The sequence below is a fragment of the Camelus ferus genome, chromosome 20 (genome assembly GCF_009834535.1).
Source record: "Camelus ferus isolate YT-003-E chromosome 20, BCGSAC_Cfer_1.0, whole genome shotgun sequence".
In the NCBI taxonomy this organism is placed as follows: Eukaryota; Metazoa; Chordata; class Mammalia; order Artiodactyla; family Camelidae; genus Camelus; species Camelus ferus.
The window spans coordinates 13,793,513-13,821,167 of record NC_045715.1 but is presented as its reverse complement, the minus strand read 5'-3'; the positions used below and the strand labels follow the sequence as shown (position 1 = coordinate 13,821,167).

The window sequence follows — 27,655 nt, the reverse complement described above, 5'->3', positions numbered from 1 at the left end:
CGCCTGCAGGTTATTTAACAAAATGGAAGCAAATCAACATGTCTATGAAATTACATTCACAGAGCCATTTCCTGCACTTTGCGGAGGGAAGGACAAAAAGATTTTTTTTTAACATTTTGAATGTGTAGGGCCTGGATTGGAGTTTATCAAAAGGGTATAGTGGAAGACAATTTTGTAGTCTCAACCTTATCGAGTTAACATTTACCTCAGTTTTATAGTTAGCTTGACGAAGTTGCAAAACTTAAGTTGACATGTGTTTATCTTTCTAGTGAGGTATTCAGTGTCTTTATGTATATGTCTATCTTTATCTGATGGCCAGTTTTGTTATCTTAGTTTAAAAGAAGGACAAAAAGAGGCTTATAAACTAAAAATAATCGTTTCATCAAGATACAAGGTGAGGCCCAATTTTATCTTAGGAACCAGTAATGAATTATGACTGTGCTTCTTCTTAGTGAGTCCAAACTGCAGAGACAGTTTGAAGGAAGGCTGTTCAATGATTTAGAAATTGGCCACTTACATGTTTTTGAAAGAACTGGAAAACCATCTCGTATGTACTTGGCAACTCTCAAATAAATACTAGAGTTGCATGTGTCGAGACGTGGTTCTCTGTTGTAAAGTTTCTAGATGATACGGAGAAGTTAGAAAAGAGCAGGAAATACAGTTCTAAGAACTGGACTGAAGGTTGCTAAACAAAAGGAGATGAACTTGAGTAAAAGAGTTGACCAAAGATGGTGAAAGCCACAGACAGTGGCGTGGCCATCAATGGGGACCATAAAATGCTGGCTAGGTGACCATAGGAGGGCGTGCCACTAATGTGTCTTATTTCCTGAAGAAGGCCTTGAACTTGATGGCTTCAGAGAACTCCTCTGTCTTGTCGTTGTGTAATTACTCCTCTTTAGCTCAAATGAATATGTTAAAGTTCTCACCAGTATTTCAGGAAGTGACTTCCGTGTCATTTAAGGTTTGCCTTTTGCTTCATAATAATGGATCATATTCTATGGAGATTAAAAAACAAAACTTATTTGGGAATACTTTTAAATTTACAGAAAAGTTTTAATGATAGTACAGAGAGTTTTTATATATGTCTCCCCCAGTGTTCCTCAAGACTAAAACACTTGTCAAAACTAAAACATCAACACTGATATATAAGTATTAAATAAATTCCAGACTTTTTTGAATTTCACCAACTTTCCCATTCATGTCCTCTGTCTGATCTGGGATTCTGTACCTTAGAATTCACCCATTTCCAATTCAGTGTTTTTCAGTATGTTCACAAGATTATGTAACCATTGTCGCAGTCTAATTTTAGAACATTTTTTGTCCCACCTGAAAGCCCTGTGTCATTAGCAGGTCCCACCTCCTCCCAAGTTCTACCTCTCCACACCCCCTCACCCCCCAGCCCCTGGCAGCCACTAATTTGCTTTCTGTCTATAAATTGGCCTATTCTGGACATTTTGTATAAATGCAATCATATAATATATGTCTCTGTGATTGCTTTCTTTAATTTTCAAGGGTCTTTGGTGATTTTTGATTGGATGCTCATTCTCTGCTGTACTTTATCTGGGAGAATATTAAGACCTGATCAAAGCACCATCTTTTTGAGAGGAGTAGGATTTCCATCTGCCAGGGTACCTGGGAGCACTCCCAATTTAGGGGTACCAAAATTGTGTTTCTTATTTTGGATTTTTTTTTGAGGGGGTGGCCATATAGAGCATGTGAACTTAGGCCTCCAAACTCAGAAAACATCATCAATAAAACCAAACAACTGATTGAAAAATGAGCAGATGTTCATGTCCCTGTGAACATAAATGTCCTGTTCTAAAACAAAGGAGTTACATGTATAAGATGTACACTGTGGGGAATATAGTCAATAACTATGTAATATTGTTGTATGGTGACATATGGTCACTATATTCAGTGTGGTGATCATTCTGAAATGTATAGAAACATCAAATTATTATGGTGTAAATGGAGCTAATATAGTGTTATAAGTCAATTATAGTTCAAGAGCAAACAATCTCATAGGAAGAAAGATCAGATTTGTTGTTACCAGAGGCAAGGGTGGAGGGAGAGGGAACTGGATAAAGGTAGTAAAGGTACAAACTTCCAGTAGCAAGATAAATAAATACTAAGAATATAACATACAACAGGATAAATACAGTTAACACTGCTATATGGTTTATATGAAAGTTGTTAAGTGAGTAAATCCTAAGAGTTCTCATCACAAGGAAAGCATTGTTTTCTGGTCCTTTAATTTGTATTTACATGAGATGATGGACAGTCACTAAAGTTACTGTGATCATTGTTTCATGACGTATGCAAGTCGTGTCATTACGCAGTACATCTTGAACTGATGCAGTGCTGTATGTCAGTTACATCTCAATAAAACTGGAAGGAAAAAAAAAAAGAATCAATCTACCCTTCAGGAGCTGCCTGGGAAGCTGGGAGTCAAGAGAAGACGTGACTTTTTGGAGCATAAATACTCTGAGTATTGGGGAAAGGTTTGTCCGAGCATTTACTCCTTTAGGGGCTTGCTCTAAATTTTTGCTCACTTAGGGATGTCGGGTCCCCCACGGTGGTCAGGCACCTTGCTGTTTCTAAGCCAAGCCAGGTTTGTAGGCGTGAATGTGTGTTGCGCTGCTTACTGTCCGCGGCCTGCCACGTCTCGTTCCCACAGAGACTCCGAGGCAGCTTCGAACACCCTCTTCTCTAGGTGCCCTTTCAGTTTGCAGGGTTGCCGCTTCTGACTCACACAGGCAGACCTCGCAGATGCTGGGGGTTTGGTTCCAGACCAGTACGATAAAGCGAATACTGCAATAAACTAAATATCACAATAAAGCAAATATCGCAATACAGCAATTTTTTGGTTTCCCAGCGCCATATGAAATTTCTATTGACACTGCACTGTAGTCTGTTAAGTGTGCAGTAGCATTATGTTTTAAAAAACAACGTACACACCTTGATTAAAGAATGCTTTATTGCTCAAAAATGCTAACCATCATCTGACTACACAAGGTTGCCCCAAACCTTCAATTTGTTAAAAAAAAAAAAACACATTATCTGTGAAGCACAGCAAAGTGAAGCACGATAAAACCAGGTCTGCCGGTATAGTGTTCCCATTTCATGTTTAAACTTAGGTAGAAAACCAGTGCGCCGTTAACGTTTCTTCTTATCTTGACCTGACCTACGGAAATTTTTCTTTTTCTGCTTATTCTTTCATATTAATTCAGCCAGGAGTCTAACTCTTAAGTGACATGACTCTGTTTCCTCCTCTTCTTAGGTTGCCGAACCTCTCCTGGTTTGGTAAATTGTTCTGAGTTTGTAAAGATCAGAATTTGGCACTATCTTTGCAGGGGAAATGAGGAGAGGACAGTGAGCTCCAGGGCACCGTAGTAGCCGTTTGCCCTGGAGAACGCTCCCCCTGAATTGTGGCAGGGCCGCTTAGAGGCTTGTGCTGGATGTGTTCCATGTGCCTGGTTATGGAATTTTCAGAATTATCCTAGCAAGAATTTTATTCCTAACAGGAATCTTCTTCCCTTCCTCATTTTACAGACAAGATGATCTAGGCTTACTGAGATTAGATCACTTGCTCAAGCCGGCTACTGGTGGAACTGGTTGTCGGACACCAAAGTCGTGCTCTTTTCCTTTACAGTGTACTTGACTATTTCGCTCGTATCTTCGGGTTTAATAAAATGTGGCCGCGGTGAGATTAGACCTTTGAATTAAATGGTTATTGCACACGGAGTTGCCACTGGTCGGTGTTTAAACACTCCAAGAAGCTTAGGAATCCTCCCTCAGGTCCTTAGGAGGACTTTATGTTAATATCTGAATGGGTAAGTTGTGGTGGTCAAAGATGTTTTAGTGGAATAAACATAGGAAGTTATTTTTATCCCGAAGATGTTTAAGTTTGAAAGAAATGTCTCCAACCAACTTGGTAAATAGTTTTATAACCATATTTACAGGCTGCAGGTTTTGCTTAAGCTGAATGGCTTCGGCTTTGCTTTCCATGTGTCAGAGTGTGGTATGTGTTTCGTTAACTAGATGTCAACCATTGGGAGTAACTCAAGGCTCTGTGGCTTTTCTTCTGAATTTCTGGTTAGTTTGTTTACTTTCAGAAGTAGATGCTTACTTTCTCATGTGGTTCTCTTAAGTTCCAGAACCAGATAGAGTTTAAACTCCTTTACATTGTCCAGGTGTACCTTTGATAGAAGATTCCTCTTTGTGCTACTCCGTCAAAGGCTCCCCTGGGGCTCAGCTCCAAAGCGATGATACTTCAGGCTGGCCTCGCTGGCCCTCCAGGTTCAGACCCGGGGCCAGCCAGGCAGGAACTTGCCTGGTAAGCTTGCTTCAAAGAGCAAGGTCTTGTCCCTCCACACTAGGTCACATACTGCCTCTCTTTCTGTTTCTCATCCCCTCGCCCCGGGCTGCAGGAAGGGTGATGACACTCAGGGCACATGCATTTTTAAGTACTTGGACCTGGAGAACGAGGACAGTAGGAATAGTTATGCTAGAAGCATCAGTGAAGATGGAACACTTGTTGGCACAGCCACCATGGAAAACAGTCTGGAGGTTCCCCACAAGACTAAAAATAGAATTACTCTATGATCCAGTAGTCCCACTTCTGGGTATATTTACAGAGGAAATGAGATCACAATCTCGATGAGACATTTGCACCTCCGTGTTCATGGAAGCATTATTCACAACCGTCGAAACATGGAAACAACCTAAGTGTCCAATCATGGATGAATGGATAAAGAAAGTGTGGTGTATATATGTGCAACAGAATATGATCCAGCTCCCTCCCCCACCTCCAAAAGGGACATCTTGCTATTTGTGACAACATGGATGAACCTTGAGGGCCTTATGCTCAGTGAGAGGAGTCAGACAGAGACAGACAAGCACCGTATGATTCCACTTACATGTGGAATCTAGAAAAGGTGGCTTCATGTTCAAATACCCATAATCATGTTGAAAAGCCATAGATTCTTGTTCCCTGGGGTGATGGAGCCCCAAGGGAGGGAGGAGATGGAATGCCTGCAGATGAAGACATAGCTGGAGCTTTCAGCAGACTCCAGCCCTCTCACCCTCTCACCCCCACTTCCTTCCTCCCAGTCATTTATTGATGTGAAACCATACTTGAAGACAGGGAGTCAGAGCTGGTATTAACTCCCTGTGAGGGCACGCAGCTAACCCCCCTTGGGTCTCAGTCTTTTTGTTGAATGGAGATGATAATACTTGCATCATAGCTTTGGAAGAGAATGGAATGAAAACATACGAGAAGTGCTAAGGCTTTAGAGAATAAAAGTAATTTTGATTATCATGTGTTAGACACTGTCCTAGGTGCTAGGCTTACAAAGATGAGTAAAACTTGTTCCTTGCTTACAGAGAACTCAAACTTAGCTAGAATGCAGGCATGCAAAAAAAAAAAAAATGCAATGATATGTGACAATTAAAACATTAGAGACATACAGTAGTACACCTGTAGGCAGACACCTAGCCTTGCATGTGTGTGCAGAGATGGGGGTGGGAGGGTAGGTGGGAGGAGATGGTTTCCAAGAGGAGAGAGGAGGTGGGGAGTTGGGAGTCAGATGATGGCAGGAGTTGGGGTGTATTGGAAGGGCTTTAAGCCTGGAAGAGGCGTGGCTAGATTGTTGTAAGCAGTTCATACGGTAGAAGATTGTTTGCGTGAGTATAGACCACTCACTCACCACAAACTTTGGAGAGGCTTATAGACACACGGGGGTTAGTTACCCATCCAGGGATTGAGGCTTCGCCCTCAGCCTTGGCCTAATGTCTAGAGTCTGCTCTCCAGAGTAACTGCCCATCTTTTGTACCATGTCTGCTAGTGTGGGCTTCCAGTATGGTCTAGTCTACCTGGGTTGTCACCAACTATTCTCTGCCCACCAGTTGTGAATGGCCTCACTGTAGACAGTGCCCTGTCTTCCCCCTGCCCCTCCCCACCCCATCTGCACAGTGACCAGGGATGCTCTGATCAACAGAGGTGGCTTTGCCAGCCCGGCTGGACTTCCCTGTTAGCGCAGCATCTGGATGGTTCCCAACACGGCTCCCTCCTGGGTAGCCCGGATGCTACATCCCTGCCTCTTCCTGCCCATCTTGCTGTGAGTTATTGTCCATGGATTCCTAAGATCCCGTTCAACTTAAGGAGAAGTGATGTCAGAGATTTTGGAGCTGCATGGCAAACCTTGGGGGCAGCACCTTGCTGGCAGCAGTCACTTGATGGAGTCACAACTGTTCAGATCCTGTTCTTAGCTTTGTTCATTAGTCTAGAGTCTTGCTTTTTGTTGGTGGACTTACACTTGATGGGGCTCAGGGATGGACACCAGCTGAACAGAATGCCATTTTATCTGTTCACTGGGACTCATACAAGTGGTAACCAGGATGGAAATACTGATGTGGGGTTGTCATTCTATTTCTATCCCATATAGGAGACTTTCTCTGCAAATTCAAAGTATAATCCGCAGTAAGTGGAGCCAGCTGGGTGGGCATCTGGGGGGGCATGGTGACTGAGCTATGCCGGCCACGTGGAGCCAGCTGCATCATATGGCCATGCCTGGGTCAGATGGTTGAAGCACCTCTTCACCTATAGGGTGCTCATGTGGTCAACTCTTTTTTTTCTTTTTTTCTTTGCTGTGTAATAAAATCCTTGCAGACCTCCCCTTTCTGTCAGCACATTATCTAGATCATAGTACCATGGATTAGATTACGTTTATTTTAGTTGCATTCCAGCCTTGAGGACAGGGCGGCCTGCCAGGTGCCTTGAGTGAGAGAGAAACAAAGGCAACAGTAGACCGGGAGTTCTCTTTGGCTGGCGTCACGGCCTCGCCTCTCTGGACAGGAGTGAGAGATAAGGCCAGGGGATTTTTCCAGTGTCTGGAGAGCACTGTATGTCAACTTGTTCTTTTTAGAAATGTAATACTGACCTTTTCCATTGCGTTTTCTGATTTTTTTCTTCATTGCCGAAAAATTCACCATCGTTTTCCAGAGTTACAGAAACGATCGGGGTTTGGGGGGGTTCCATTTGTACCCTCACCTGTGGGTTGTGAGCCAATTGAGACGTGCACAGGGGTCAGCTAGGGGTCTGGATAACACCTTTGATAGTGAGAAAGCTGAAATGGAGATGTCAGTGTGGTCCTGGGGTTAAGTAAGAGCTCCTGCAACCTAAGTGGAGCTGATTTACCCCAGGGACGGGTGGAGCAGCTGCACAGAGCTGCCTTGGGGGCTTACCCATTGTGGGAGGGGGCAGGGAGACTGGGCAGCCTTTGGGCAAGCATCTCAGGAGAGAGGGCCGGAGAGCGGATCCTCAGTGCATCGCTCCCCTCTTCTAAAGGAAGGAAGGGTCTCCCTAGTGTCAGGCATACCCTCCCTCAGCAGACCGAGTGAGGAGGAGGAGAAAATGGAGCACAGTTTCTTCCCAACGTTCTAGAGATGAGAAGCCTTTGATTATGTATGGGCCCAGGAGGAAAGGTCTGAGTAATCTTGCGTGACTCAGATTCCCCTAACAACTTTGGAGGCAGGCCGATACTCCCATTTTATAATGGAGGAATTTGAGTCATTTGTCTGGGGTCACCCAGATCTATGTAGGAGAGCAGGGACTCAAACCCAAGTCCCCCAGACTGCAAAGCCCAGGCCACGCTCTTCCACCAGGTCACGTATGAGAAAATGTGCATACTGTCATCTCTTCCTTAAACTTACTGTAGGTGTAAACTAGTCTCCCAGCGATCCAAGGCACTAGATCATAAGTATATGTACCTGCGTCCTTTAATCATGCTCTGTTGGAAGCACAGTCCCCCTTTGGATGGTCCCCCTTTTTCATCTGGTTCCCCACGCAGATGTGAGCTCTCTCCTCCGCATGCCCGCGGGCTCCCTGTCTCCTGTGTGCGAGGACCGATGATGCGTTAGTGGTCTGTTGTACCTGCTTTACCCCTCTCCCCGGAAGGCGGGCACCACAGCACCTGCCGTTTTTGTACATCTAGCGCCATGGAGCACAGTGCCTGGCCTCGGACGGGCTCTCTGGGACTAGTTATTGAACTGAATAAATGTAAGTGGCTGCTTTTCACTCACTTAAGAGTTCAGGAGAGAAGGAAACAGGAAGAAGAGGAAAAGGCAGCAGTTGAAAATAGAATAACATGGGGGAAGGACGAAGGAGGACAGAAGGGAACTGATAATAAGAGGGTGAAGGAAAAGAAATTTTAAAAAGAAGGAGAAAGGAGAGGTTACACTGCAGGCATCTGGGGAGGGCTGGGACATGCTTCCTCCTCCACCTGAGATGGTCCTACCCCACTGAGTGGCTCTGACCACCCTTGCCTTGGGGTGGTACTTAGGGACAGGTCGCCACAGCAGGGCCCAGTGTGGCCTCTTATGTGGCCAGAGCATCATTCACCATTCATCCCTCTCCGCTGCAGCCACCAGGATGGAAAATACACTCCATGGGCAAGTCCTTTGGCAGCTGCGAAGTAGACAAGGTTAAATGATCTGGTTTCTATTTTTAGCTTGCTGTTAGCACTGCCTAAGACTGATCAGTTCAAGGTAATCATTTGCTACTTTTTCTACTTTAATTATATGTCTCATTAAACTCAGTTTGGGTGACATCAAACTGGTTTCTGGTCCATTTCACTTTCGTTAATTCTTAAGTTTTAAGTTCTAATTGAGCCTTTGTGTACCTCCAATTTGAAAACATTTTACAAGTTTACGTAAGATGTCATTTATGAAATGAAAGTTTTTCCTCAAGTCACTTGTCCATGGATACCCTATATGTTTTTAAATTTAAAAATGAAAATTAACAAAATAATTGGTATTTGTTGGGTGGTAGAGGGGAGAGTTGGTATCATATTTAAAGGCCAGAAATTAGAAAGACGAGAAATTTAAATAATGTTTGGGGCAGCTCAAAGTGGAATTCTGTTGGCAGATTCACCAAGGGCAGGAACTCTTGAGTTTAGTGGGCAAAATATCAGAGCAGCTGATTCTGTGAGGGACAGAATGTGGGGTGCAGGCCATCCAGGGCCACTGGTGGTTATTAGAACAAGAATGCGGTTAGTGAGCTGCCCATGAGGCCTGTCTGAGCATCCAGACTGGGAGGCCCTGGGGAGAAGGCAGGACTGAGCAAAGGGTGGAAACCGGCAGGGCCGGGGTGGGTAAAGGTGGGCAGGAGAATCAGGGAACATACGGAAATGGCCACTATTGTGACCAACGGGGATGGAAATGGTTGGGAAAAAAGAATAAAGGGGAAATTAAAGAAGGTTGGAGGACATTAAACTGCATCAGAGGTTTGTTAAAAAGAGCCCAAGAAGTGTCTACCTTCTGGGCAATGCAAAGATCAGCCAGGCAAGGATCCTTTCTTCCAGGAAGAGACAGTCTAGTCATGGAGCTGACATGTGCGCAGACACTTAGGGTACTGGACAGTACGTGATGGGTGCTGTAGGCTGGCATCAGAGTAAAGGGAAGGCAGGTCTGAACCCTTTTGGTTGCTGTTTGCTGCTTAAGGTAATGACGCAGGAGAGACTGTAACTTCTTGGCGATCAAAGGCCAACTCACAAGTGAAAGGGGACGAAGCACCAGCCTATTTTTAATTGTTGAAACACCAAGAATTAGTGTCTTTAGTAGTGTTTTTATTAACCTATGGGCAGGTAATTCTTTTTTTTTTTTTTTTTTTTTGGCAGGTAATTCTGAATGGTAGGTTAGACTGTTAAAAAAAATCCCATGTTTCTAATATGTATGAAATATTTTGTAAACTGTCCAGTTCTATTCATCCTTTTAGTTAATAATTACGAAGCTAGACTTCTTTACTATCTTTGAAATGGAGCAAAACCTGATGGTAAATGCCATTATCTCTTCTGCCTCTTAGTCTGGGACAGCTCAAAGCTTCGGCTTTAAGAAAAAATTAGCTTTTACCCACAATGCTGCACTATATTAACCCTGAAACAAACCCCCAAACACACATGCCGACACAATGAAGCTCCAGATAGCTCTTTGCTGACAGCTCTGATGACGCGATCGGGTTCCTCGGTGTGTATTGCAAATAGATGTATCTTTTCCAACAGGGATTTTCTTTTCTTGGATTTCTCTTGAAGAGGAAAATACAAATTTGTCTTAAGAACTTAAGCTTAAAATTCTCCATTTAAGGGGAAGCAGTGTCCCTGCTATCAGATAATTTCTCCCCTGGGCCTTTCTGGCTATCTTATTTTTATTAATTAAAAAACATCTTTTTGGCTGGGTTCTTAAAGGGGACCAACTTTTAGGGGAGGGAATGGTTTGGATACGTCCCTCTGTTTGCCCTGCTTGCCTGCAGAAGTCTTCATCCTGCATTCAGAAATGCCGGATAGTGGCTTTGCGGTGAACTCTCTCTCGACTGTCCTATTAAGTGATATATCCAGGGTGAATTAACTCGTCTCCTTTGGATGTCACTGCCTCCCTCCTGACAGGCACCCATCATGTCAGTCACGGAAGTAGAAATCAGGGGAATCTTAAAAATAGTAACTAACTTTTTGCTTTGAGAATTCCTCTCCACAATTGGTTACTTGGTGTCTGTTTTTTTTAGCGTGGATCCCATGAGTGGAACTGTTTTCAAGTACTCTTAATTTCCTCCAGCTACTCACAAGAAGGAGCCCTTCCTTCTTGAGCCTGGAGTCACCTCTCCCCTGCCCCCCCACCCCGTGTCACACACAGCAGGGCACGTTGTGATGTGTGGGACCCGGGAGCGGCCGCCTGGAGCTGACCCGTGTGGCAGTGCTGCTCACCCTTCCGCAGAGTGGTGGCCGGGGCACCTGGACTCCTGATATTTTTTTTCCTATTTCTCCCTCACATGTCTTAGTTTTTCTCTTTTGAGCATACTAAACAACATGAACCATATTATGAGGCTCAGGTTGTTTAAACTCTATCTATCTGTCTATTTATTTATTTACTTAAATGGAAGTACTGGGGACTGAACTTAGGACCTCGTGCTTGCTAAGCACTCACTCTGGCACTGAGCTGTACGCTCCCCCCAAGGCTCAGTTTTTTCATGAGAGAAGAGCAAGTGCATCCTTACCACCGGGAAGAGGTGGTCCGCTGACACCCAGGCACGTTGTCCATATACATATGTGTCTTCCTCGGACCAAGGTGGATTTGACAGCACCACAAGCATTGTGATTCATGCCATCACAGGTTTGTTTAGTTAGTGTGCTATCATTTTTAAGATTCCTTCAAACCCTTTGTTTTTTTGTCAAACATGCAAATCTCTGCAGAAGTCCTGACAGTTATTATTAATCCCGTTTTTCATTGGAGTGCACGGTGGCCCTGGGAGGTGGCTGGCCCCAGGTTGTTGGGGCCAACCAGGTAGTCGGAGGAGTTTGGCCCCAGGATGGAGAGGGAGCTGCTTTCCCCCAGCCTGGCGTGTGCTGTGATGTGTAGGACTGGTCCCTTGGGCATCGAGAAGAGGTGGGTAGAGTAGGAGAACATCAGGTTAGACTGGCATTTGCTTTTCAACTCTAGAGAAAGAAATCAAGCAGTTTTCCAGCCAGCAAAGCCAGAGTATAATTTCGCCATTACTCACGTAGCTGTGATCTTCTGTAAAGCCAAGAAGGGAGAGGAGCTGGAGAGTCATTCTTTGGAGCCACCAGGTGTGGGCGCCACTGAGTGATACCTGCTGTGGCTGTCTTAGTGTTCCTCCTTTCTCTCCTAGATTTTCTTTAGCTTTCTTCTCTATGCCTTTTCCCATTCTTATTCATTCATTCTACGGAGATTAAATGCTTATTATGGGCCAGGCACTGTGATAGGGCCCCAGGATCCAGAGAGACCATCACATTCTATTGGAAAAATAATTAGACTTCATCTAGACTTTTAATTGCTTACACTATGCTGCCAATTCTAAGATCTCTGAGTTTTAGAACAGTCTTGTAAGACGCAGCAGTTGAACTATATCCTTTTTGTCTTTTCCCTCCTTATTTCCTTCCCCAACATTTTTGTCTTTCTCCTTTCTCTGTTCTTTAAACACAGTATTCCTAAATATTTACTGGCACTGCCTAGCTCCTCACATAATCCTCAGATTTTAAAATGTGTCTGATTTCTGGTCTGTTTCCTCCTAAGTCAAATAACATTTTAAATTTCTTTTATATCCTATTTATGAACAGCCAAATGTATTTTGACTCTATTTCAGGTATTTTCCAAAATGAGTCATTAATCATTTCTGATGAAATGGTTCCATTCAATTGTGGTATCTTTTAAAAACCTGTTTAAGTCTCTAGGATGATTTTGTGGAATTTTAAGATTTAAATCCTAGATTAACTTGCAGAAGTTTTTTTTTTTCTTGTATGGGAACTGAGGGCTAGAAAATACCAGTTTCTATTACTCACAGACCACAAAATTCCGATTTTGTGTGACATGGAAGAGACTTGCCTTTTCTTCATCGAGTGTATCCAAGCCAAGCTGTATTCATACATTTCTACACTTTTTTTTTTTGCCATTTTCCCATGTTTTTGTGCATCCTATCATGTTGAAATGTGTATTAAATATACAGTCGATCTATAGATCAAGGTTATATGTATATATATGTACATGTGTATACGTACATACATATTTTACTTTTATGAATTTGCAGGAATTTTCACTGTAGTTGTAGCTTTCCTGGGGATTTACTTCTCTTGGAACAGGAGAACAGGGCATTTGCTATGTACAGATTTGGAAAGGCGAGAAAGGTGATGTCACATTCTGTTTGGTTTTAAGAGCAAGAGTTGAGAAAGCAAAGCAGTAGTTCCTCCTTTGATTTTGGAGGTATAGGATCAGAAAATGCAGGAATCAACTTTTCATAGCAGTTTATACCACAGCGTATTTATCATCTTCTCTTTTGTTTTCCTTCTGTTAAAGAACGTAAAAGGATTTCCTGCGGTCAGCAGTGCTGCTGGGGTTGGATTGATGGGGTTAACTGTAATGCTTTCTGTTGAAGATGGCAGTAAGGATGAGATATGAAAGATATCATCAGGTTTGGTTTTATTAATTACGTCTAAATAGATGTACAGGAAATAACATTGATAATTTTAAAAAGTGACACCTGTAACTCAAAGAACACTTCTGATGACATTACCCGTGGCTCCAGAACAGTCCATCCTTGCATATCAAACTTTCAATAAACATTTTCTGAATGCCTAGTAGAGCCTGGAACTGCATTCTTTACAGAATGAAGAGTAAGCATGGTCTTCAGAGCCTTTTATTACTTGTTCTCTGCTCTGCCGTTCCTTTATCTACCTTTTCTCATCCTCCTAAGAGTTGCTGACCAACCTCCCTTGCTCCTGAGCCTACCATTCATTCATTCATTCATTCACTCCAATATTGAGACCCTAACCTATAGCAGGCACTATGGATACATTGATTGAAAGGGTAGACATGACCTCTGCCTTCTCAGGTCATGAGATCATTACAGCACAGCAAGAGAAGATGTGACCGCAGACGCTTAGGGTGCTGTGGGAACAGCAGAAGGGAAGCCTTCCTGGAGGAGTTGCCTTCTAAGCTGAGATTAGAAGGATGGAGGAGGAGTGGAGGGAGGGTTGAGCACTGTCAGAGGTGGGGAGATTAGTTAAGCGGCTGTTGACATCGTCCAGGTGAAATGGATGGTGGCCTGAATTCAGGCAGATGTAGCAAGGGAAGCAAATATTTAAGAGAGATGTAGAAGGTAGATTAATAGAGTGAGGAGATTGATTCTCTTTATTGGGTTTAAGGAAGAGGAGTTTTCTGGTTGCTGGCCTGAACAATTGGGTGGTTGAAGGGCCCGCCCTAAGATAAAGAGGCTTAGCAGAAGGACTGGCTGAGGGGGAGGATGATGAGCTCTGTTAGGACACAGAGAAATTTATGTGTCTGTGGTTTATTCAAGTGCGGATTCCAGTAGGTGAGGGGGTGTATGCGAGGGATTCAGGAGAGACATCTGGGCTGGAGAAGAAGATCTGTAAGTCATCTGCTGGCATTTGGAGGCACAAGATTAGGAGAGATTCTTTGGCATGTGACGTAGCATGAGAAGAACAGCTGCCCTGGGATGTCCCCAGAGGGGACCGTTTTAGCAGGGCGAGCGGCAGGGGCAGCTCACAAAGGAGAGAGTTAAAGAGCGATCAGAAAGGGCAAGACAGCCAAGAGAACGTGGTGTCAGGAAGTCAAGAAGAAAGCAGAGTACAACGCGCAGCATCAAATGTTGCCGAGAACTTGAGGCAGTCGTAGACTGGGTAGCATTCCTGGGCTTTAGCAGACAAGGAGCTGGTAACTTGGTCAGAGCAGTTGTTTCGGAGCGTTAAGGATATGTTGTGATTTATGGCATGAAGGGCAGGTTAAGAAACAGGGTATGATTTTAGGGGTTCTTTGTAATTAAATTTTTAAAATACAAATCCTTCACCCTGCCCCATCTTATGACTCTATAGGTGGGAAAATTAATAAGCACCAAAGATAAGCTTGCTCACTACTTGAAATTTTTTTAACCTGTAGTTGGTCATTTGTTTCTTGCCTTTGAAAACCATTGTCTTGTTTGTTGTTGAGAAGGCTCAGGTTTTTTGTTTTTTGTTTTTTAATATGGATGCACAATTCCTTTGACTCTTGGCCCAAATTGGAGTTCCCCTTTTATTATAAACACATATTTTAGAGAAGGTGATTACATAATAGGAACCAAAATAGCTTAGTTCCTAGGGAGCAGGGAGAGTCACAGATATTCGCACTTTGATGGCCCACGGGTGCACGATGGCTCCAGGTCTTGGGCCTCACCACTCTTGGAATTGTGACATTTGTGTTGTATCCCATCGGGCCCCACAAGAGCTCTATTTTACAAAGGCTAAATGGTGATATGTTTAATTTTCAACTTAAACTGAATTAAAATTAATTCTTTGTTGAGACTTTTGAGAATTTCATAGGAGTCTGAGATAATTGGTCACACCCTAGGGGGTTGCATAAGAAAATATAGCCCTGGTTCTGCATTTTCCATTGTCTCCAAAGATCTCTCACAGTAGCATCTTAAATAGTAAGTAGTATTATGAGCGATGCGAAAGTGGATCTGTCTATGGAGGGCACTTTCTGTGGAGTGGTGAAGTTTTTGTTTTAGTCCACCAGGAAAGAAATTGTTCAGGTTGGGTTTTTTGTTTAGGAGACAACATATTGTTGGGGAAACAGGTGACTTGGGAGTCTGTTTCCCTCTCTCTTGTTAAGTAACCTTGCTTAACCTCTCCATTTTTTCCCACTGAGAAAATACTGATGATATTTGTACCTGTTGTCTCCCTAGTGACATGAAACAACCAAACACAGTGCCTGCATGTGTGTGTATAGTTGCTTTTTATAAGAAAGGCGACACTATCGTATTATAGAATAATTGATTCCTGCTCCATGCTGGTTGGGCTTATATTTCTTGATTAATTCTACTATTTCAATTATGTAATGTCTAAGAATTTTTAAATAATGAGGAGATTTTTAAAAAATGTTAGAGTAATGAATATGGCTTCTTTAAAGCGCAGTCATGAGCTCATTTGAATCTCATTTGGGAAAGAAGATGGACTAATTGCATTTTTTACATTCAGGACAGGTGTCTGACTATACAGGAGCTTATTATGCATTTGGTAGGCCATCAGTGGTTGGGGGTGTTCATCATTTCTATGCTTTTTACTAAAGTATGTGCAGAGAAATTGATCAACTCTAGTACATTTGAGATTTTCTCCTTGCCACTGTGTTGGGTAAACAGCTTGATAGAAAACAAAGAAAGAGATAATATCTAGCAATGCATTAAAAAGTTTCTTTTGTATAGTACAGGGAACTATGTTCAATATCTTGTAATAACCTTTAATGGAAAAAAATATGAAAACGAATATATGTATGTATATGCATGACTGGGGCATTGTGCTGTACATCAGAAATAGACACGTTGTAACTGACTGTACTTCAAAAAAGAAAAATCTAGCATGCACTGAGCATTTCATGCTGGGTGGGCACAGGGCGAATCAGTTTACATGTATTAACTCACTTAGTTCTGTGAGGGTGGCTGTATTATCATTCTCATTTTACAGAAGAATTGGAGACACAGGTTAAATAACTAGCTAGGGTTGCAGAGCTGGGATCCAGTCCTCAGCCTCTGACCCCAGAGCCTGTGCCCCTAACTCTGTGTTCTGCTACGTCTCAGCACTGTCTGCCCTCCCCCACTGCGGACCTGCAGTGGGCTGAACCTGAAGATATGGACGGCCGACTGTACTCAGCCATTTTATATAAGGGACTTGAGCATCCCCAGATTTTGGTATCTGCTGGGGTCCTCGAACCACAAATACTGAGACACCGTGCTGTTGACTAAACCTAAGTGCATTCATTCATCTGCATGAGTTCCTTTTTACAGTAATGAAAATGTTAGTCTAGTGGCTAATAAATGCACTGGCCAGAGGCCAATAGTAAATGAAAAGGTGCTCAACCAGTGGTCAGGAAACTGCAGATTGAAATTACTATGTTACCAGTTCTTTACCTGACTGGAAAAATCTCTTTAAAGATTCATAGCATCCTCTGCTGGCAAGAGTGAGGGGGTAAAACACACATCCTCATGTGTAACTGGTGGGGCAGGTGGGAGTAAAAAATTATTTCAATTTTTAGAGAAAGTAATCTGCTCATATTTATTAAAAATTTAAATAAATATTCCATTTGATTGAACTGCTAGGAATTTATCTTATAAATTTAAAATCACCAGTACATAAGGATATATGTACAAGGATTTTTTTATGGTGATACTTGTTTTTGTTTTGTTTTTTATTGAAGTATAGTTGATTTATAATGTTATATTAGTTTCAGGTGTACAGCAAAGTGATTCAGTTATGCATATAGATATATATATTCTTTTTCAGATTCTTTTCCATCATAGGTTATTACAAGATTGAATATATTTCCCTGTGTTATACAGTAGGTCCTTATTATCTATCTGTTTTATATATAGTAGTGTTTATCTGTTAATTCCAAACTCCTAATTTATGGGTGTTATTTGTAATGGCCCCATACTGTAAATAATCTGAAAATTTGTATGGAACCAAAAAAGACCCAGAATAGCCAAAACAATCTTCAGAAAGAAGAAAGAGGCTGGGGATATCCTGTGCCTGGATTTCAAACTATACTACAAAACTACAGTAATTAAAACAGTATAGTATTGGCACAAAAACAGACATGTAGATTAACTGAACAGAATAGAGAGCCCAGAAGTAAACCCAAGCACTGATGGTTAAGTAATTTTCAACAAGAATGCACAACAGTAACTGGGGTTGGGAAAGCTGGACAGCCACATGCAAGAGAATGACTGGACTACTTTCTTACACCAAACATAAAAATTAATTCAAGATGGATTAAAGATTTGAATGTAGAACCTGAAACCATAAAAATCTTGGAACACTGGCAGTAAACTTCTTGATACAGTCTTGGCAATGATTTTTTGGATTTGACACTAAAAGCAGAGGCAAGAGAAGCAAAAATAAACAAGTGGGACTCCAACAAGCCAAAACACATCTGCACAAGAAAGGAAACCATTAACAAATGAAAAGGCAACCTATGGAATCAGAGAAAATATTTGCAAATCGTATATAAGGAGTTCATACCCAAAACATATAAAGAACTCATATAAAAATAAAAGGATAAGAAAGAATAAATGTTGGCTAAGTTGTGGAGAAAAGGGAACCCTGTGCACTGCTGGTGGGAATATAAATTGGTGATGCCTTTATGGAAAATAGTATGGAGGGTCCTCAAAAGATTAAAAATAGAACCCATATGACCCAGCAATTTCACTTCTGGGTATTTTTCCAAAGGAAACAAAAAATACTAACTTGAAAATCTATCAGCACCTGTGTGTTCATTGCAGCACTATTTACAATAGCCAAGACATGGAAGTAACCTTAAGTGTCCATTGCTGGATGAGTGGATAAAAAAAATGTGTGTGTGTGTGTGTGTGTGTGTGTGTGTGTGTGTGTGTGTGTGATAAAGGAGTATTATTCAGCCATAAAAGAAGGAAACCTTGCCATTTGTGACAACATGGATGGATCCTGAGGACATTATGCTAAGTGAAATAAGTCAGAATGAGGAAGTCAAATGCTGTATGATCTCACTTTTGTAGAATCTAAAACAAAACAAAGCAGAACTCATAGAGACAGTGAACAGACTGGTGGTTGCCAGAGTTCGGGTTTGGGAGGTTGGTGCAATGGGTGAAGGGGTCAAAAGTTCCAAACTTCCAGCTGTAAAATAAATGTCATGGGGTGTAAAATGGACAGCATGGTGACTATAGTTAATAATAATGTACATTTGAAAGTTGCTACTATATATATTAGATTATTTTCCACTGTAAGTTATTATAAGATATTGAATATTGTTCCCTGTGTTATACAGTAACTACGAGATAGATCTTAAAATTTCTCATCACAAGGAAAAAATGTAACTATGTGTGGCGATGGATGTTAACTAGATTTACTGTATTGATCATTTTATAATATATGCAAGTATCAAATCATGTTGTACAGCTAAAACGAATACAAGTTTATATGTCAATTGTATCTCAATTAAAAACATAAAAGATTATAAAGTTGTCCCCAAACATTACAGTGCTTGTTCAGTGGTGTTTCCTTCAGCAGTGTGTGTCACCTCCTCCCTTTGGCAGACCAGGGTTCCTCACTCAGAACTTCTTTCTAGTTGGGTCTGTCTGACCCCCTGCACCCTGTTTTATTTCCATCCCACATCCACGGCTGCTGGGGAATTTGGAGAAGGTGTGCTGGACTAGGGTCAGGTCGCCTTAGTTCTTGTCCCAGCTCTGATGCTCAGTGGCTGTGTGACATAGGCTGTGAGTGATTGGCCATCTCTGGGCTCCACTTCCCTCATCTGGAAAACTGAGATGTTGGAATTACGGGAGAAGATTGAACTCAGTGAATCATTCCGGGGTGGCTGAACAGATGGACGCTGGAACCAGATTCCTGGAGTTGAAATTCTGGTGTTACTTCTTACTGGGTGTGTGATTTGGAGGAAAATTTCTTAACCTGTGACTTAATGTACACATTTATGAAAGGAATGCCTCAAAGAGTTGTGACTATTGAAGGAGTTACTCAGGCAGAAGGACTCAGAGCTGTGCCTGGGGTATAGAAAGCACCCGAAGTACCAGCTGCTGTTATTATTGTTAGTTAGTATTATTTTTTACTGGCTAACATCGGAATTAATTCTAACGGGCAAATGATATCTCCAGGGGAGGTAGGTGACAGCATGCTTGCGGGCAAGGTTTTTCAGGATGCCTCAAATGGTCCTGAGTCGTATTAAGGCTTCCCTGCCTACGTGGCCAAGGATTATAAGGGTATGATTTATGGGGTGGGAGGAAAGCTGGAGAAAGTTCCTTAAAAGATATCACCCACGCATTTCAAGGTTTTTCTTTGCCATGGCTAAAGAATTGGCATAAATATTTTCCCCTTTGTCTCCATTGAAGTCGGTTTTTAAAGGGTTTTTAATTGTAAATCATAACTAATACATGACATGAAATTTACAGAATAAGGTCAGCCCCATGTCTTCCTGTACAATTTAAACTCTGACCAAGTCTATAGGAATCTTTTCTGAGATAATGAGAGAAGGACTGGATGACTTACTCTGAAATGATGGAAGAAGGCTTGTTTTGTGAATGAAAAAACTCATGGAGAAGGTTTGTGCAAACCTCAAAGGAGAGCTGTTGGAAAGGACTTGGAGCAGCTGATCCAAGGCTTCCCCTGGACAAGGGTGAGGTCTTGAGAGGCCCCAGTGGGTAGTGACTCAGCGTCTCGCTCTAACTCACGGTGCTGCCCTGTAGCTGAGTGTTTCAGGGCCATTTACTTTATGTCTTAGTTTCCTCAGTAACACTTGAGGGTTGTTGGGAAGATTAAATGAGATAATAGATGTGAAGCTTTTAGAATAACAGCCAGCATTTATTGAGCTTAGTAAACATACGTGCTCAGTAAATGCCGACTGTTACTATTTAAAACTTGTGTGTTTGAAGTGCAGGCTAAGGGGTAATGAACTTTCTCAGCACGTGTAAACCCATTATTGGCTAATGAGCTTTTGACATAAGCAGGAGCAGGAAGTTGGCAGCAGCTGGGAAGCCCTCTCAGTCTCTGTTTGTGGGCTGAGAGGTTCCTCCAGGTGAGAAGGAGGCTCTCGCTTATGCAAAGACTCAAGCATCCCTCACTATTTGATTTGGGTCTTGCTAACTTCCCACTTGTAGGAGCAACGAACGTGGAGTCTGTTTCATTCCACGTGTTTGAGTAGAGGATTTTTATTGGGAAATGTTATAGGCTGAATTGGGTTCCCCCCGAAATCCAAATGTCCTAAACCCCAGTATCTCATAACGCAACTATATTTGGAGATAGTGTCTGTAAAGAAGTAATTAAGTTGAATGAGATCATTAGGGTGGGTCCTAATCTAATGACTGCTGTTCATTATAAGAAAAGGAAATTTGGACACAGACATGGACAGTTGGAAGACGACAAGAAGACACAGGGAGGAGACGGCCATCTGCAAGCCAAGGAGAGAGGCCTCAGAAGAAACCAACCCGCCAACATCTTGAATTTGGAGCCTCCAGAGTTAAGAGACGATCAAGCCTTCTGTTGTTTAAGTCCCCCATTCTATGGCACTGTGTTACGGCAGCCTAGGCAGATTAATTCAGGCAGCTACTAAATTCTCCCTGAGTGATTGTATTACTGGGGAGAGTGTTTGGAGTTGAGGGCAAGAGGTACTTTATACTGTGTGAGGACTCAGACCAGGTTTAAACCCCGGCTGTCACTCACTAGCTTTGTGAATTCAGCGGTTGGTACTTAATTGTTTCGTTTTTTTCTTTTCCTCCTATGGGAAGTGGGAGGAAGCTATTTCCTGAAGTTGTGGTGGAGCTGAAATCTCATCAATTATGTAAGGTTTATCACTGGGCCCCCCACATAATAAGCACCCCAAAAACAGTATTTATTGTTACGATGAGACAGAATGTCAGTAGGAAGCTTGGTTGTAAGTTACGCACACTGATTATCAATCTTAAATAATATTTTCTCATCTACAAGCTTGGAAAACATTGGCTTATTACAGACTTAAGAGCATTTCTTGCTGACAGTCCGAGGCGTTTGGAATTAAAGTATAACAAGGGTGTCTTTGAAAGTGCAAAGTGGCTGAAGGCTGTGGGACAGACACTTTTTGTTCCGTGGCACAGAAAGTAATTGCGTGTTTCGTGCTCTCCCCCGGCCACATTTATTTGTAGGAGGCCATGCAAAAGAGCACTGTTTGTGGAGGAGAAACGGCTCGCCTTTAAATAAGGAATTGTTTAATTACATTGGTTTTGTCTTGGAGCATATAAGGCAGTGTTGCTGAGAAAAACATTCCAGGGCTGGACAGTTGCCTGCACCTCACTGGTGAACTACTGGGAAATCACTGTAGGAGGGGAAATAATTTTGGACTGTTAATATTTGCAGTTTGTTAAAAATAGCCTGCTTGCATCTCTTCGTTAGGAGGGAGGCAGTGTTTTGCTCTCCTGGCGAAGTTCGTTTTCTGTTGGAAGAATATGAAGGCCATGGAACAGAAATCCCCAAGCAATGCCTTTCTGGCAGCACGTGAGAGCAGAGATGAAAAACTTCACACTGGAAAATTGCAGCTCAGTTTGACTGGGCTTTGGTGAATTATGAAGTCAAAGCCTTGGCCACGTGTCGTGTGATCTTGCCGTGACTCTGAAATCTCGCGAGAGCTGTGGAAATCGAGCTCTTGCTGAATCTGAGTTGTCAGGCTTGTTTGTGCTGAAGAGTCTGATGAAAACGGCTGTGCTCTACCGTCTCCTTGTGCAGAAGGGCCCACGCCCTCCTTTAATTGTGGAGGGCGTTGTTGTTGGGCATCACGAATGAAAGTGCAGCTTTCTTTCCCGCTCTGGAGAGAGGGCATCGGTAGAAAAGTAAAAACTTGGCACACTTGCCTTCTAAATGTGAAGGTTTAGTAAATGTGGAGATACCTATTTCCATCTTTTTTGACCATCCACATTGTTAGTTCTGACATCTTGCCACTTATAAAGGTGTTTTTAAGGTGAAACTTTTTTACAGGTTGACTTTTGTTTATGCTTAACTCCTCTCTAAAATTTATAGTAGGTGCTAATGAATGCAACCCTGAGCATAAAGTAGAATTAAATAAGGATTGTTGTGAGTGGGGAGGGGACAGCTCAGGGGTAGAGCACATACTTAGCGTGTACGAGGTCTTGAGTTCAACCCCCAGTACCTATAAATAAATAAATAAACAAACAAACAAACAAACCTAGTTGCCTCCCCCCCCAAATGATTGTTGTGAGCTTCTTAGAGTGCCCTGATTGTAGTTGGGGTGTGTGTGTGTGTGTATGAGAAACTCCACATGGGAATTAAAATTACACACTGAAAAAAATTTTACCAAGAATTTGCCTAGATTCCTGTCAACCTGATAAAATAGCCATATTCAGTTTTGCATGTTATCTTGGCCTTTTTCCATATGCCACTATTTTTTTTAAATATTATTGTACATGTCCATATAGTAGTATATTCTGCTTTTTATTAGTTACAGCAAATGGCTTTCATTTTATTATAGGTGCTTTATTATGCCCTTTTTTACTGTACTGAATGGGTTTACCATTAATTACTTGGCCTCTATTATCCTATGTGTAGGTAGGTTACTTAATTTTGTCTTATAAATAATTCCTCAACATTTTTTTCAGCATTTAGCTTTTCATCGTCCAATGAATAAACTTCCAGGCATTGGTCAAGAGTATGGCTTACAGCAAACACTACCATATTTCTTTTGAAAAGGATTATCATACAAGTTGCATCCTTTAGTTTGTTTCATGTGTTGACCAGTGTCTTTACTAATCGTTGAGCTTTTAGCTTCCTCCTTGCTCCTAGAAATAATACTGAGGTGTGTGCGTATGTGTTTTTTTGGTATGTAAAATTTTGTGCACATTTCTAATAGTGGTAGTCATAGTGGGTTTAAAATTTATAGCCACGACAGATATCCAAAGAATGGAACTTTAAAAAATTTCTCCTTAGTAAACTTAATTCAGCTTTCAGGCTAAATTGCCAGTTTTAGGCAGCTCACCTCTCATTTAAGGCTGGCTATATTAAAGGTATGTCTCCCTCTGCACCTGGGAATGAGCTAGGCCCTGAAGGGTCTGCAGACCTTGCTGGCCTCTGCTTGGGAGGAACCCATCCTTGTGGTCTTGGGTGTTGACCTCTGGCTGCTACATCATCTGCCGTTCCCTACAGCCCCTTCCGTGGCTGCTCGGTCCGACTACAGACCCTCTCAGGCCTGCTGGCTCTCAGCTGGCCTCTCTGCTGTTTTCAGAGCCCGGGAGAGGGCCCTGTGTGATGCCTCCTGGAAGGAGTCCTCTGCAGAGCTGGCCACCTCCCCAGGCTGCATTCTGAGAAGCGAGGCAACCATCTCTTCTACTGTGATACCTGCATCCTTCCTCCAGACTTCCCGAGGGATCCCATCCACTTCCGTGGTCTCAGCTCCTTGGCTCTTGCCCTTCTGCCCCCACATCTAAGTGCCAGTCATGCCCCGCTGCAGCCCTCCTTCAGTTCGCTGGCCAAACTCTTTATCAACCTTGGTGCTAAAAATAGCTCTTACATCATGAAGGGCTTTTCTTTCCCTCTGGGATTATGGTAGAGACTCCATGCTTTAAATTCTTTCCTTTTGCTCTGAATCTCTGAAGATAACCTTTCAGAATTCAGAAGGAAAAAGGAATCTTACCTAAGTTTCTGGAGACTGCTTTGACTTTGAGATTTATCTCTGCTTTGGGTTTACAAAAGTCTACTCAGAAACTGGAAAACGCCGAATTTGGCTCTTTTGTCCCAGGCTGCATCGCCTCTCTCTGTGGAAGTAAAGCACACGGAACTCAGGCAGCTGCCTAAATGATGGGCGGGCAAGGGGCTCAGTCCACGGGCAGCAGGGAGGGGACTGAAGAAGCCAATTCTTAGCAGCTCAGCAGTAATGACTGCATATTGAGTTTAATCTGTGCATAATTTGTGTGTTTATTTAGTAGAGAACAATATTAATAGCAGGTGCTTTAATTAATTAATAGTCCATGCCAGGATTGCTTTGAGTGATCTTCTATATTAACTTCTTTAGTCTTCAAAACAATCTTGTGAAGTAGCATGACTATTATTACCTCCACCACGTGGACTGGGAGCCAAAACAAAGTGAGCTTGGTAACTCTTCAGCCAGGAAGTGGTGGACCTGGGTCTTGTAGTCCAGGAGTCTGGCTCAGCTGGTAACCAATGGATCTGTTGCTGGTCATGGCTGAGAGGTCACAGGTACTTAATTTGATTATTATTGAAGGTAGATCTTTTTCTCCCAAACTTGCATGTGCATCACAGTCACTTGGGGGCCTGATAAAACCCAGATCGCTAAGCCCACCCTGGGAACGTCATATGTAGTGGGTCTGGGGAGAACGTGCATTTCTAACAAGTTTCCAGGTGATGCTGCTGCTGCTGCTGCTCAGGGGCTATACTTTTGAGAACTGCTGCTCTAGCCGCCAAATCATTCCTCACGTGCAGGGACGCTCAGTAATTACTGGCCAGCCAAAAAGAATGGAGCCAATTTCCCCTTGGTTGCTCTCCTGAGTAGCTATGTTCTGCTGTGACTGTGGGCTGGTCCCTGGGCAGAGAGGTGGAAAGAACATGTGATTGATCACTCACAGACGGTTGTGACTCTGATTTTCTCATTGCCAATTCCTTTATGTTCTGAACCTTGCTGAGATGGTTATTTTTCTATTTCTGTCTCTCTCTCTCTGCATGCGTGTGTGTTGTTGGTTGTGCATTTAGGCTGTTAAGAGCTATGACCACATCCTGCAGACTAGGATCCCACTTCACATCCTCTCTTGTCTTTCAAGGTGGAATGTCGGAGTGAGGCAGTAACAGGAATTCGTTTTTGGAAAGACTGGCAGAGAATGATCTCCAAATAGAAGGGAAACCCAGCACAATTTTTAAAAATAAAATAAAAATGCAGAACAAAAATTAATACTCTGCAAGTATTATTTTCTATGAATGATAAGGAGTTTAAAGTATTCTTTTTTTTTTTTTTAATTGGGGAAACAAATGAGCTCAGGTCGAGCTGACATTGGCTCCCTCCGCCCTCCCGCAGAGCATAACCCTGATGAATTTCCCCAACAGCCACAGTTTTCTGTAGCGCGAGAAACTGCCGAGGCTGAAGTGGAGGGTCTATTCAGATATCTATATCCTTGGTCCCTTCTAAAAAGCAAACTGATACTGAAGTTTTCATCTTGAATACTCAGTTTAAACTGCTTTTCTGGTGTAAATTAATGGTTAGACCACTGAATGTATTTTGATTTTGAGTTAAATCAGCTGATCATTCCTAAGGGTATCAGGGAATTATTTTATAGTTTCTTTTAGGTAAAATATTTTTGAAAGAGAGGTCACTGAGATTTTTCTAAGGAAATGCGATACCTATTTTGCATAACTGGATAGTATTGGCATTGGAAGTTGAATGCAGGGCTGTTTCTTTTTTTTTCTGGATCTTTAGTGTCACACCTGGGGTTTGAACAATGCTCTTACTTATTTGGTGTTAATTTAAAAGGAGAAAAACGAGAATCAGAAAACAGCTGATGATTGCTTTGGAGAAGCATCTGATTTCTTAGGTACCAGTGAGGGAAGCCGCATGGCTTTGACTCATCTGCATCTCAAAAAGAACACGTTCTTTATCTTAGGATAATACAGGAGGGGAGGTGGAGGGAGGGAAAGACACCCAGCAAAGTGACGTCACAATCAGCTAAGGCTGTTTCCAATAAAAAGTCTCCTGTTGGTCGATGAGAAAGCAACCTTGGCTAGTCTCCAAGGATTGGAGGAGAGACTTTTGGGCTCCTTGACTTCTTATACCAGACAAGGGTAAGGTTATCTTTTCAATCTCTCGTAGCTCCTCTAAATGAATGCTTTACTGAGGGAAACATCCAAATCCAAGTCGGAGATGCACCTTGATGAGGAGATCAGAAAAAAAGTAGGGAAAGTTCACACGCAGGCCAACAGTACAGGTTCTGACTCTCTCCTTTTCCCCCGCAGGTGAATTTTGTGGCCTGCCAGCTCCTTGCTTTGTGTGCTGCTTTCTGGTTCCGCATCTACTTAAGTCCCGGTAAAACCAGTCCCCATGTCCGGCATGCATTTGCTACCATTTTTGGCATCTATTTTGTCATCTTTTGTTTTGGCTGGTGAGTAGGAGCCTCCCAAATTCTAATATTTATCGTTTGGGTGTTTTGTGGCAATATTCTTAGCATTTCCCAGGCACTAAAGAAAAATGATATTTATTCTTATTGTAAAATAATGGGGATGTTGCAGGAATCTCCCCTTACCGTTAAGAACCTGGAACCAATAAACTACTTATTTGAAGTCAATTTGGTGAATTCTTCTTAAAATTAGACATCTGCTGATCTCACCCTGAGTCATGTAAATGGAATGTTATGATATTTTATTTTCCCAACAAGGAACCTTTCCTAACTGTTGGAGATATTAGTGTTTTTCTTGCGTCACTGCTAGAGATAAGAGCAATAGTTTTAGTGCTGATCTTAGGGAATGTGTCATTCTTTAACAGAGAAACCCTGTAGAGTAGACTTTTCTTTACTAGGTAAGCCGAGTAAACACCCTGGGTGTGGTACTTCTTGAGGAAGAAATTTTAGGAATGAACATTTCTAGAAGTATAAGTTAACGGAATTTGTTCAGGATTCTGGAATATTGCTCTTCCCGTCTTTAATGAAAATTTGACAAAGAATGATGAGTATTTTGAATTACCACCAAGTAAGAGTGTTGGTATCTGGGGCAGCTCAGCTTTGATCTTAGTTCTTTAAAATAAAAATAGTCCTGGAGTGCTCTACACTGGAATTTGACACAACATTGTAAAAATTATTATAAATCAATAAAAAATGTTAAAAAAAATAAAATAAAATTTGCTCTTGATAACTTAGTAGACTGAAAAAAAAAATAAAAAAAAAGTCCTGGGAAAAAAAAAAAGAGCTCTCTTCAGTGCAGTTGGCCGACTAGGCCATGATTTCCTAGAGTCGTTTCAAGATACGGTATCTTAATTACATAAACAAAAACACTTGATTTATTTTCTCTTCCGTAAACCTGAGTTAATTGACCATTTGCTTTTCGGCGGGAGTGGAGGTAGAGTGGCAGTGTGGGTGGCTGAGAGGTATGTTAACCAAAATTTACTCAGTGTTCTCTCTCCCTCCCCTGTTCCGTGGTGTATTAAAGGTACTCTGTGCATCTTTTCGTGCTGGTGCTAATGAGCTACGGAATCATGGTCACTGCAAGTGTATCCAACATTCACAGGTAAGACCCTGGGAATGAACAATGCACGGTGAGGTTTTTCATGAACTTTGAAATGTATTTCCAGGATAAAGAGGTACCCGTCCCTGTTGGCCATATCCTGAGTCCTCTGGGATATCAGAAGGGAGGGATGAGGTCTTAATTGCTCGGAGTCTCCAGAGAAAGCTTTACTTAAAAAAAGCATGATGCAAACTGGGACTCAGGTGAAGGAGAGTCTGTTAAAATTAGGCAGCCTTATTTGTGATAGCACCAACCTGGAAACAACCCGCATGGTTACCACAACGGACCACTACTCAGCGATAAAAACGATGGGATGATTGACACACACCGTGACATGGATGAATCGCCAAATAAACATCCTG

General features: G+C 42.2%; 1 protein-coding gene across 1 annotated transcript in view; it reads left to right on the top strand.

The window, feature by feature from the left end:
• Positions 1 to 27,655, top strand: part of MBOAT1 (membrane bound O-acyltransferase domain containing 1) — a 75,564-nt gene that overhangs the window by 11,518 nt on the left and 36,391 nt on the right. The window contains exons 2-3 of the mRNA XM_006182223.3: positions 26,034 to 26,179; positions 27,219 to 27,296. Coding sequence (XP_006182285.1) covers positions 26,034 to 26,179; positions 27,219 to 27,296 — 224 coding nt within the window. The remainder of the gene's footprint in view (positions 1 to 26,033; positions 26,180 to 27,218; positions 27,297 to 27,655) is intronic.